The sequence below is a fragment of the Oncorhynchus mykiss genome, chromosome 1 (assembly GCF_013265735.2).
Source record: "Oncorhynchus mykiss isolate Arlee chromosome 1, USDA_OmykA_1.1, whole genome shotgun sequence".
Lineage (NCBI taxonomy): Eukaryota > Metazoa > Chordata > Actinopteri > Salmoniformes > Salmonidae > Oncorhynchus > Oncorhynchus mykiss.
The window spans coordinates 22528868-22542156 of record NC_048565.1 but is presented as its reverse complement, the minus strand read 5'-3'; the positions used below and the strand labels follow the sequence as shown (position 1 = coordinate 22542156).

Genomic DNA, 13289 nt, shown 5'->3' with positions numbered 1-13289 from the left:
CGGTGTATTCCCAGGCCAGGAGACAATGAGTCTTATTCTTTTAGCCTTCATTCCAGAGGCACAAGTAAAACATAGAGAGGGCCTGTGTGTGTGTGTTAGGGTAGCGGAGGGTTAGTTATCCCAGCCTGATAGTACATATATGTATTCAGTGACCACAGGATTAAACAGACCTCCAGCAGTGTTGACAGCTAAACAGAATGTAAGACAATACCACATTGTATCAGCTCTGATAAGGAGGAAAGCAGTGTGTGTGTGGGGGGGTGAGGGGGCTGTGTAAAGTTTTTTAAAGCACGCATACACGCTCCTCATTTGTTTAACTTGGGTGGCTAAATGGAGGGCATTTGTTGTGGATTTAGGGGACATCTTGTCACTTTGTCAAATGTGAAGCAGACCGAGGAGCGAATTTAAATCAAAGACGTGGCGTTGTTCTCTTCTTGATGGAAAACAAAGGGCTATTTTTTCACTGTCATTACTGATTGGTGTCACCCCTGATGGATGACCCTTCTGATTGGGTGTCAGTAGTCTGCAGCTGGTTTTAAGGGTACTGGAGCGTAAATGGCTAAAACAGGAGATTAGGCAAGGAAAAATTTGACCTAATTGCCTCTGCAGAGTGTGGCCCCAGTGACCAAATGCAGCTGCTATTTCAACCATTCTACGATTCCACTAAGGAAAACAAACATACACTTTTAGATTTTTTTTAAAATTTGTTTTATTTTTATTTCACCTTTATTTAACCAGGTAGGCTAGTTGAGAACAAGTTCTCATTTGCAACTGCGACCTGGCCAAGATAAAGCATAGCAGTGTGAGCAGACAACACAGAGTTACACATGGAGAAAACAATTAACAAGTCAATAACACAGTAGAAAACAAAGGGGGAGTCTATATACAATGTGTGCAAAAGGCATGAGGAGGTAGGCGAATAATTACAATTTTGCAGATTAACACTGGAGTGATAAATTATCAGATGGTCATGTACAGGTAGAGATATTGGTGTGCAAAAGAGCAGAAAAGTAAATAAATAAAAACAGTATGGGGATGAGGTAGGTGAAAATGGGTGGGCTATTTACCAATAGACTATGTACAGCTGCAGCGATCGGTTAGCTGCTCAGATAGCTGATGTTTGAAGTTGGTGAGGGAGATAAAAGTCTCCAACTTCAGCGATTTTTGCAATTCGTTTCAGTCACAGGCAGCAGAGTACTGGAACGAAAGGCGGCCAAATGAGGTGTTGGCTTTAGGGATGATCAGTGAGATACACCTGCTGGAGCGCGTGCTACGGTTGCCAGTGAGCTGAGATAAGGCGGAGCTTTACCTAGCATGGACTTGTAGATGACCTGGAGCCAGTGGGTCTGGCGACGAATATGTAGGGAGGGCCAGCCGACTAGAGCATACAAGTCGCAGTGGTGGGTGGTATAAGGTGCTTTAGTGACAAAATGGATGGCACTGTGATAGACTGCATCCAGTTTGCTGAGTAGAGTGTTGGAAGCCATTTTGTAGATGACATCGCCGAAGTCGAGGATCGGTAGGATAGTCTTTAAAGATAAAGGCTAAACTTAAAGACATTTGAAATGCATATTTAGATCTGGTCTTTTGGCCTCTTCTCACTTTTTTTTAATTAAAAAGTGATAACATTTTTTATTTTCATAAGCTAAAGAAATAAAATCAAGATTTTAAAGTTACACTATAAATTGCCCCCTGAAATGTTCTTTACTAAAACATATTAATTTATGCTTGTCAGGTAAGGCTATGTAGAACCTCAGATAAATCCCCAATAAGCTGTTATTTCACATGCTAGTTGAATGTTATGCTTTCTCCCCACTCATTCCCAATTATATACACTTCTCTACCCTAGGTGCGGAGCAGGTTCTACTGTTGGCCAGGCGGACTGACCTGAGGAGGATTTCTCTGGACCTCCCAGACTTCACTGACATCGTTCTGCAAGTGAACGACATCCGCCATGCCATCGCCATCGACTATGACCCTGTGGATGGATATGTGTACTGGACAGACGACGAGGTTAAAGCCATCCGCTGCTCCCGCATTGACGGCACCGAGGCCCAGACCCTGGTCACCACGGAGATCAACCACCCAGATGGCATTGCGGTGGATTGGGTGGCCCGGAACCTTTACTGGACGGATACGGGTACTGACCGTATTGAGGTTACAAGGCTGAACGGAACCTCGCGCCGCATTCTGATCTCAGAGAACCTGGATGAACCAAGGGCCATTGTGCTGGACCCTGTCAATGGGTACGTGTGTCCATTTGTAGATTTGTGGCTTTTTTTCTTACTTCATCACAGTAATCAATTTAACTAATTTCAGCAAAACATTTGAATTAATGTATTTGAACTCAGTAACTTTTTTACAGCATTCCTTTTGATTTCAACAAAACCTTCCGTACATATGTGCCCATTGAAGAAGTGATCAGAAATGTGACTTTGGACCTGAATGCCAAAACATTCAGGAGATAAAGGTGCTCAAAGTTGACCCACCATACCATGAGACAACCATGTCTGCTTTACTGGAAAAGATTAACGGTTGAGTTTGATATCATTTAAAAGCTTACAAACGGTGTCAAACTAATTTATTATTTAATAAAAATGTAATTGAGTAATCAAACCCTTTACTCTGTACACTCTAATCACCTTTGGCAGGGGTTATAGCCTCGAGTCTTCTTGGGTATGACGCTACAAGCTTGGCACACCTGTATTTGGGGAGTTTCTCCCATTCTTCTCTGCAGATCCTGGATGGGGAGTGTTGCTACACAGCTATTTTCAAGTCTCTCCTGAGATGTTCGATCGGGTTCAACGCCGGGCTCTGGCCGTCCCATTCAAGGACATTCAGAGTCTTGTCCCAAAGCCACTCCTGTGTTGTCTTGGATGTGTGCTTATGGTTTGTTGTCCTGTTGGAAGGTGAACCTTCTAACCAGTCTGAGGTCCTGAGTGCTCTGGAGCAGGTTTTCATCAATGATCTCTCTGTAATTAGCACTGCTCATCTTTGCCTCGATCCTGACTAATCTCTCATTCCCTGCCGCTGAAAAACATCCCCACAGCTTGATGCTGCAAACACCATGCTTCAACATAGGGATGGTGCCAGGTTTCCTCCAGGCGTGACGCTTGGCATTCAGACCAAAGAGTTCAATATTGGTTTGATCAGACCAGAGAATCTAATTTCTCATGGTCTAAGATTATTTTTGGTAAACTCCAAGCGGGGGTGTCGTGCCTTTTACTAAGGAGTGGCTTCTGTCTGGCCACTCTACCATAAAGGCCTGATTTGGTGGAGTGCTGCAAAGATGGTTGTCCTTCTGGAAGGTTCTCCCATCTCCACAGAGGAACTCTGGAGCTCTGTTTGAGTGACCATCGGGTTCTTGGTCACCTCCCTGACCAAGGACCTTCTCCCCAAACTGCTCAGTTTGGATGGTTGGCCAGCTCTAGGAAGAGACTTGATGGTTCCAAACTTCTTCCATTTAAGAATGATAGAGGCCACTGTGTTCTTGGGTACTTTCAATGCTGCAGAATGTTTTTGGTACTCTTCCCCAGATCTGTGCCTCGACACAATCCTGTCTCGGAGCTCTACGGACAATTCCTTCGACCTCATGGCTTGATTTTTGCTCTGATATGCACTGTCAACTGTGGGACCTTATATAGACAGGTGTGTGCCTTTCCAAATCATGTCCAATCAAATGAATTTACCACAGGTGGACTCCAATCAAGTTGTAGAAACATCTCAAGGATGATCAATGGAAACTGGATGCACCTGAGCTCAATTTCGAGTCTCATATCAAAGGTTCTGAATACCTATGTAAATTCTGTTTTTTCAAAAATGTCTAAAAACCTGTCTTCACTTTGTTATTATGGGGAATTGTGTGTAGGTTGCTGAGAAGAAGAAAAGTAGTTAATCCATTTTAGATCCATTTATATTCAAATGGATTTTCCGTATATACTAACCCAAACCTGTTTTTTTTTTTTACAAACGGTGCAAACGGTAATTCTGTGCTGGATTCTCTCCACAGTTACATGTACTGGACAGACTGGGGGGAGAAGCCTAAAATAGAGCGTGCTAACCTGGATGGAATGGAACGTCTCGTGCTGCTCAATACCTCGCTGGGTTGGCCCAACGGTTTAGCCATTGACTATGAAGCAGGAAAACTATACTGGGGCGATGCCAAGACGGATAAAATTGAAGTAAGTAAAAAAAATAATTAAAATTTTTTTTTCTTATGCAACAAATAGTGTATGGTGCAACTATACTATTACCATCATGGTTTGATGCTGTTGATTGTGGAAGCAGTTGAGTTTAGATCTCCCTAGGACTTGTTGTTCTCTCATTCATTCTCCTCATTTGAGGTTGTCTGGTGTGTTGGTGTTGCCTGTGGAGGTTGAGAAGTGCTTCAGGAGCACATTCTTAGATGAGGTGAGGCAGCCGTGGCCTGATATTTATCTGACCACTGATCCCATGTGAGCGACAGAGGAATGTCAGAGAGAGCTCTTATGTAATACCGGGAGAGGCAACACTAGATTTCCTGTCAGACATGCTCTGCAGTTTTAGCGTTTTTTTGTATTCTTACGGCTAGGACTTTATACTGTACATCTTTCCTGACTGCCTCTGTTTAAAGCCTACTTTTTTGAAACACTGATATTGCCCAATATTGTTATTTTTGGGGGGCCATGTGAAGGACAGAATTATTTGAAGAGGATAGAAACTGATCTAGGCCCCTCCTATGTGAGAGCGCGGTGGGTGATCATATCTTTAGAGGAATAGCTGTGTGTGTCTTCAAGGTTTCTGACTGTATTGTAGGATTTATCGTCTACCTGCATGCACAGGTCCCTGGGTGTACCATGGTGGCCATTTTTCTCCAGTCACACGCTCCATATAATATGTAAATACAGGAAGAGCCGGAGCCTCCTCCCAGATGAGGTTTAACACAGGACTTGATGGAAATAAGTTTGTTTTCCTTTTCCTTGTGTGTGTGTGTGTGTGTGTCTCCTGTTGGTTGAATATTCCCCTCATCATAACTATGCTTTTACCAGTGGCTATTGAACTCCCTTTAGTTTCTGCTTGTTTAGGAGCAGTATGTTTGACTGACCCCATCAGTCTTTCGAAGTTAACCCAGGGAATAGTTTTCCTAGCTCGCCTCAGTCGCCTAGCACCCTGCAGGGGCATTGTTCACAGTATCTGAAAGCATGAACTGCCCCTAGCTCCAGAGTTGGAAGGGCAGCAGGGGAAAGGGGTGGCTAGGGAGAAGACATTCCATTTACAGATTCACTCAAACTCTTGGTTGAACTGTACATCATTTTGACCTACCTAGCTAAAATGCTCTGAAGCTGTTGTTTTTTATTAAGGGGGTCAGACGTGCAGGCTGAGATGAATGAGCAGGGATTAGGGAGCTCCCGCTGAGATATTGAGCTCACTGAGAGGCCATAGACTTGTCCACATGTCACGATACCAGAATATTGACTTCGGTACCAGGTTTAGAATAATGATACTCGATGCCATCGCAATAGCAAAACAATACCACGTTGGTAAATCAGTTTATAATAGCAATCAGGCACCTCAGGGGTTTGTGGTATATGGTCTATATACCACGGCTAAGGGCTGTATCCAGGCACTCCTCATATATAAAAAATATAATTTCTGGATTACATGTATGTTTTTTTTAAAGTATTATTGCAAGGTATTACTGCACGGCTGCAGCTACAAACACAAGCATTTCGCTGCACCTGTGATAACATCTGCAAATCTGTATTGGCCGTTGTTGGAAGAAGGTGAGGACCAAGATGCAGCGTGGTATGTGTCCATATTTATTAAAATGAACACGGAAATAACAAAAATACCAAAGAGAAACGACCGAAAACAGTACAGGCTGGTGCAGACACACAACAGAAAACAATCACCCGCGAAACACAATAGAAAACAGGCTCCCTAAATATGGTTCTCAATCAGGGACAATGATTGACAGCTGCCTCTGATTGAGAACCATACCAGGCCAAACAGAGATAGCAAATCATAGAAAAACTAACATAGACAACCCACCCAACTCACGCCCTGACGTGACAAAACCTGTTTACGTGACCAATAAACTTGGACTTGATTTATGATGGTAAAATGCATCCCACCAATTCACGATAGAAAAAAAAGAAAACCGTTGTGCCGGTATTGGGGTCACATCTTTTGAACGTATTGGCTAGATTCAAGCAGTTTTTTTCTGGGGAAAAGAGGGCGTCGTGGCTATGGAACCTGGCTAGGAAATGAAGTGGGGAAAGTGGGAGGGTACAAATTCAAGTACAGACTTGGGGGGAGAAAAACATAGCTGGGCTGTTTTTTATTTTGTAAAGCAGCTTGTTTCTTAACCAGACAAGGGTAGCAAAACTATAAGGCTGGTTGGTGGTGACTGGTTAGCTATGGGGAAGCAAGAGTCGCCTGCGCGATTTGTATAATCAATTTAAGTCATCGCTGAAAAGCTCTCAATCTCTCCAAAAAGTATTGTCCAGTCCACTTAGTAGTCAGATTTTAGTCACAGAGATAATTTAGTCTGGTTTTAGTCAACTAAATGAAAAATACCATTTGTTTAGTTATAGTTTTTTTCTGGGTCAGTTATAGTGTCGTCAATTGAAACTCAAAAATAGGTATTTTACAAATATTTTAGGGTGTTTTCACACTTTGTCCCTTCCAGACAATTTTCGTGAAGTGGTTCACTGAATTTTGCTCAATTCAAAAGAGTCCCCCAAAGTGAACCAAACTGAGACCACCTTTTTTAGGGCAATGTGAACACAAAGCTCCCCAGGTTTGCTTGTCATTATTCCCGCACCACACACTAGACTACTGCAACACCGTTTCCCCTGCCATAAAACTTCTCCCATTGGAAAAAATGTGTGCTGTTTCTGGATAGGCCTATTGATTGGCGATTGTCAAGGATGCAAAGAAATTCCAAAATACAGTTGAAGTCGGAAGTTTACATACACCTTAGCCAAAAACATTTAAGCTCAGTTTTTCACAATTTCTGACATTTAAACCTAGTAAAAATTCCCTGTCTTAGGTCAGTTAGGATCACTACTTTTATTTAAAAAATGTGAAATGTCAGAATAATAGTAGAGATTATTTATTATAAGCTTGTATTTCTTTCATCACATTCCCAGTGGATCAGAAGTCTACATACACTAAATTAGTATTTGGTAGCATTGCCTTTAATTTGTTTAACTTGGGTCAAACGTTTCGGGTAGCCTTCCACAAGCTTCCCACAATAAGTTGAGTGAATTTTGCCCATTCCTCCTGACAGAGCTGGTGTAACTGAGTCAGGTTTTTAGGCCTCCTTGCTCGCACACGCTTTTTCAGTTCTACCCACACATTTTCTATGGGATTGAGGTCAGGGCTTTGTGATGGCCACTCTAAGCCATTTTGACAGAACTTTGGAAGTATGCTTGGCGTCATTGTCCATTTGGAAGACCCATTTGTGACCAAGCTTAAACTTCCTGACTGATGTCTTGAGATGTTGCTTCAATATATCCACATAATTTTCCTACCTCGTGATGCCATCTATTTTGTGAAGTGCACCAGTCCCTCCTGCAGCAAAGCACCCCCACAACATGATGCTGCCACCCCCGTGCTTCACGGTTGGGATGGTGTTCTTCGACTTGCAAGCCTCCCCCTTTTTCCTCCAAACATAACGATGGTCATTATGGCCAAGCAGTTCTATTTTTGCTTCATCAGACCAGAGGACATTTCTCCAAAAAGTACAATCTTTGTCCCCATGTGCAGTTGCAAACCGTAGTCTGGCTTTATTATGGCGGTTTTGGAGCAGTGGCTTCTTCCTTGCTGAGCAGCCTTTCAGTTTATGTCGATGTAGGACTCGTTTTACTGTGGCTATAGATACCTTTGTACCAATTTCCTCCAGCATCTTCACAAGGTCCTTTGCTGTTGTTCTGGGATTGATTTGTACTTTTCGCACCAAAGTACGTTCATCTCTAGGAGACAGAATGCGTCTCCTTCCTGAGTGGTATGGCGGCTGCGTGGTCCCATGGTGTTTATACTTGCGTACTATTGTTTGTACGGATGAATGTGGTACCTTCAGGCATTTGGAAATAGCTCCCCAGGATGAACCAAACTTGTGGAGGTCTACAATTTTTTTTCTGAGGTCTTTGCTGATTTTCTTTTGATTTTTTCTCATGATGTCAAGCAAAGAGGCACTGAGTTTGAAGGTTGGCCTTGAAATACATCCACAGGTACACCTCCAATTGACTCAAATGATGTCAATTAGACTATCAGAAGCTTCTAAAGCCATGACATAATTTTCTGGAATTTTCCTAGCTGTTTAAAGGCACAGTCAACTGTGTATGTAAACGTCTGACCCACTGGAATTGTGATACAGTGAATTATAAATGAAATAATCTGTCTGTAAACAATTGTTGGAAAAATGACTTGTGTCATGCACAAAGTAGATGTCGTAACTGACTTGCCAAAACTATAGTTTGTTAACAAGAAATTTGTGGAGTGGTTGAAAACCGAGTTTTAATGACTCCAACCTAAGTTTATGTAAACTTCTTACTTCGACTGTATGTGTGGCGTTTTTTTAGTTCAGATTATTTGTTTGCAATGTGTGATCTATAGGCTAAGAGAGCTTCAGTCGATTTTGGGGTTTGAATAGTGTGAAAACACAAACATACAGTATTTGGTGAGATCACAACACAGGGTAGAAAATCTGTTCTAGCTCTTAAAGGCGCAGTAGACTACATTGGATGTACAATTTTTAATTACAGCATTAATTAATCTGCAGTTATTCTTCTGATATTATTATTCTAATATTTACATGTTAATAGTATCGTTTTTTTACTAAATGTTATTTAGCTTTTTTTTTTTACCCCAGAGTTCACTTTAAAGAGGACTGAGATATGTTATTTTAAAGAGCACTATATGTGAAAACACATTTTTTAAACTGTCTGTTTGAGTTCGGTCTTTTATTTCTCCCAATTTATGCTTTGGTCAAAAATATGAGAATAGGGCGAGTCCACTACATTATTTGGGAATAAGTTAACAGAATGCAAACTTATAAAAGTTACATTTTCACTGGACAGTTACTTTAAATCTAAGTAATAACCTGTTTAATTTAAGTGCCACATTTCTAAAAGCATCACACACTAGTGTTGCCAGAAGTCTTACATTCCTTACCTTTCTGTCTGGTGAAGAGTTGTTTATTTTGTCTGTAGTCTGGACCCTGCAGCCCAGAGCCCCCCTACTTGACTCTCTCTGTCTGTGTAGAGCAGATGGGGGAGAAACAGAAACCGAGCAGGACTAGTGGTGGAGCGCTTCAGAGAGGAGGGGGTTGGGCAGCACTGCCTCGCCTCTCACAACACAGCACACCTAACCAATGTGCTGACTGACAAGGGGAGCCCCTCGCCCATGTGCTCTACCGTGACCCCTGCACTGGACCTGACAATGGCAGCATAGAATGGTGGTGGGGCTGGCCCTTAGTCTTCCTCAGCAGCCCCCACCCCTGAACCAGATGCACACTTTGGTGGCAACCCTGCTTCCAGAGGCTCCCAGCAGCTGACAAGTGTGTCTTGTTCTGCTCTTTTCACAAGGGTTTTTCAGCTTCACCTGATGGAGGCCCGGGCCATTCTCCCACAGACCCACTTAGCTGCTGAAAGGGACAGTAGTGCTTGAAGTGCTAATGGGGGGAATCCACGTGCAGCTCAGACATCGGCAATTTCTCATTAAAGTTTTTTTTACAGAATGCAGCACTTGTTTTTAATTCCCCTTTTGTGTTTTTGTAATGGCTGTCCAATACTATTTTTTCCTTAAAGAAGTGTTAATTTAGTTGCTACTGTTTTCTTTTTAACCTTTTTCTTTTTAGATGAAAACAACATTAGGCATTGAATGAAAAGTTTTTAAAAGTGCCTTCTGGCATTTGGAATGTGGCAGTTCACTGGCTGAATGGTTATAAATAGAGGTCTGGAGGCTTTTTAGCCCTCCTCCCAGCCTCTCTTTCCATCCCCCTTTTTCTATTTTTCTGTGCTGTTGAAGGAGCCTGTCTGAGAATATATTTCTTTCTTCCTTTCTGTTTCAAAGTGAATTGCTTTTGTGTCCAAATACATTTCCATTATAAATGTTTCATGTGTGAGGGGTTGGATCTTCAATAAATGTTTTTCATCTTCACACATAGCATAGCTTTCATGCACTGGCATGTGTGGCTCTGACCCAATTTACATCTTCCGATGTGGCTGAGAGTGTCTCTCAGGGGACGTTTCGTATTAAATACCACTTTTACTCTAGTTTTTAAAGATAATTATGGCTTACAATTCACCATTTCCATCTCCAGAGGTAGCAACCTTTCAGAGTATGCTGGAAGAGGCACGTTTCAGTCGGCATTTTCCATTGCTTGCTTGTTGAGTAAATAGTCTAGAGTAAGTCAGACACTTTCAATTAAGTACATTTTGTAAATATCATTTGTTTTTCTTTGTCCATCTTAATATATTTTCTGACGTGAAGTTACAATACTATTAAAGGACCCATCTTCTGCAACGTAATTGAATGATCAAGGATGAATAGAGTTTAGCATGTACTGGAGTTTTACCGGCAAAACTAGAGGCTAGGGCTGTGGCTGTCACACAATTTCGTCAGCCTGTGATTGTCAAGCAAATAACTGTCAGTCAGGCGGGAATTGACTGTTAATTCACAAACACATTTAGCATCTCCTGGCTATAATGATATAATAATGATGAATCCAAGGACCGGTGATTAGTATTCTGGCAACGTCGTACGCCAGAGGGGAGGAGCAGGAGAAGACGTGAAAGTACCCCCGATGCGCTGCTCCAGCCGCAGGACCACGCCGACCAGAGGGACAACCCCGAGGACGAGGAGAGCCGGCTTCTTCTATCCACTGGAATCCCAGGACCAGTGATTAGTATTCTGGCAACGTTGTACGCCAGAGGGGAGGAGCAGGAGAAGACGTGACAGTACCCCCGATGCGCTGCTCCAGCCGCAGGACCACGCCAACCAGAGGGACAACCCTGAGGACGAGGAGAGCCGGCTTATTCTATCCACTGGAATCCCAGGACCAGTGATTAGTATTCTGGCAATGTCGTACGCCAGAGGGGAGGAGCAGGAGAAGACGTGACAGTACCCCCGATGCGCTGCTCCAGCCGCAGGACGACACCGACCAGAGGGACAACCCCGAGGACGAGGAGAGCCTGCTTATTCTATCCACTGGAATCCCAGGACCAGTGATTAGTATTCTGGCAATGTTGCACGCCAGAGGTGAGGAGCAGGAGAAGATGTGACAGATATGAAGAAAATGTATATTTCAAAAGAACAGAATAGCATACTCTGAGTTGTCCTTGTGTTAGGTCCTGATCTGGTTATGCCATATGGCTGTGGGCTACACTAGTTCATTTAGCAGACAATAATTGCTTAGAATTACAAAGCATCATTTTATAGTATGAAGAATACAATTGAACAAAGCTGAATAAAATAGAAAGGATATTTTCTCCGAACAGTGAAAGCACGAGCCTATATCAATCTACTATCCCCCATAGTAGAAAAGATTACCTATTCTGTGTGAGAAGTAAATATTCCAAAGATAAGTCTGAGACAGTTGTGGTATGTGGTAGTTCCCAAATTAATACAACCACTAGCGTCAACAAACCTTTTTTTACGCAATGTGGCTGACGCAACAGATCAGAACGTTTAGCTTAAAATGTTGATAAACTATTAGGCTATTTCTTAATATTATAAGCGCAGCAATGCGCAAACGGCAGTCAAGGCACAAGGTGAGACCCAAATGCAGACACAGGAGGCAGATGGTTGGAGTCTTACAATGTTTATGAATCCAAAGAGATGGGCAAGAGAATGGTTGTGGACAGGCAAAAGGTCAAAACCAGATCAGAGTCCAGGAGGTACAGAGTGGCAGACAGGCTCGTGGTCAAGGCAGGCAGAATGGTCAGGCAGGCGGGTACAGAGTCCAGGAGGTACAGTGGCGCAGACAGGCTCGTGGTCAAGGCAGGCAGAATGGTCAGGCAGGTGGGTACAAAGTCCAGAAACAGGCAAGGGTCAAAACCGGGAGGACTAGAAAAAGGAGAATGCAAAAAGCAGGAGACCGGGAAAACCGCTGGTTGACTTGGAAACATACAAGACGAACTGGCACAGAGAGACAGGAAACACAGGGATAAATACACTGGGGAAAATAAGTGACACCTGGAGGGGGTGGAGACAATCACAAGGACAGGTGAAACAGATCAGGGCGTGGCAGTAGGCTATAAGCTCGAATGTTCCGTTAATGGGAAAACACTTATCAAAGGTGACCGCAAATGCGATTGTGCATGCTTTTATAAAAGGTGCATTTTTATGGTGAACATTTTCTTCCCCAAACTTGAAACTCACGCGCTTCTTATTTATGCCAGTTAGGCTCTACACCCCTTGTAAAGTGGATTAATATGCTTAATTTTAAGATGGTATTTGGCCACTATTTAGTTGTGATACAAACCTTATCAAAAGATAAGGGCTAGGCTACATGAGGTGTGCGACTATGATTTGAAAAAGTCGTAAAAAATAAGGCGGCAATGTTTCTTGCCTTATGCTGGGCATCATTCACAAGTGATGGTATATAATTCAAAAGTGATAGGCTAATATTGTCACCCATGAGACTATTCTTTATTTAATCTTGTCTTTACATATACTAAATACTGTGTGAAATTGGTTTTGATTTAATATGGACCATTATCATGCACCTGTCTCGAAACATGTCAGCCAGGTAGGTTATACTCCTGTGGTAAAGATAAGCAATATGCCTCATATTAGGAAAGTTGAGAAATAAATATAGTAGGCCTAGCCTATAGAAAGCTGATGGGATCCTCCTCTTTTTAAGAGGCCATCACTCTGTTTCATCGCACAATTGCAAAGCCTATAGAAATGTTGCTGCTCTCATGAAGTGTTTGATTAGATTTTCTATTACATTTACATTGATGTCAGAGTGATTAGAGGGACAATATAGTGCTGTGTACCATGCAGTTGGCAAGTTTGGTAGGCTACTAACAACCATCAGCAGCATCACAACTTCGAGAAGCCTAATTACCATAACTAAACGGTCACGTGGAATTTGACTGCCTTCATGACTAGTGACTGCTAGTGTGCCGGTAATACGATTACAGCCTTACTAGAGGCTAGCTAACCTATTCCCTGCACTAGTAAAGCTAGCTAGCCAGGTAGCTACCGGTAACTATTAGCAACTGTAGATAATTGTTTCCAATGTTGTTTCAATCATAGGAATACCTGTCACTATGCTAGCTAGCTACCATTCTACT

At 42.6% G+C, this 13289-nt stretch overlaps 1 protein-coding gene across 4 annotated transcripts in view; it reads left to right on the top strand.

Moving 5' to 3' along the window:
• Nucleotides 1-13289, top strand: part of LOC110509621 (low-density lipoprotein receptor-related protein 5) — an 82379-nt gene that overhangs the window by 32782 nt on the left and 36308 nt on the right. For all 4 annotated transcript variants that reach the window (XM_036970786.1, XM_036970849.1, XM_036970897.1 and 1 more), the window contains 2 exons: nt 1850-2246; nt 4010-4181. In XM_036970786.1, the coding sequence (XP_036826681.1) occupies nt 1850-2246; nt 4010-4181 (569 nt within the window). The remainder of the gene's footprint in view (nt 1-1849; nt 2247-4009; nt 4182-13289) is intronic.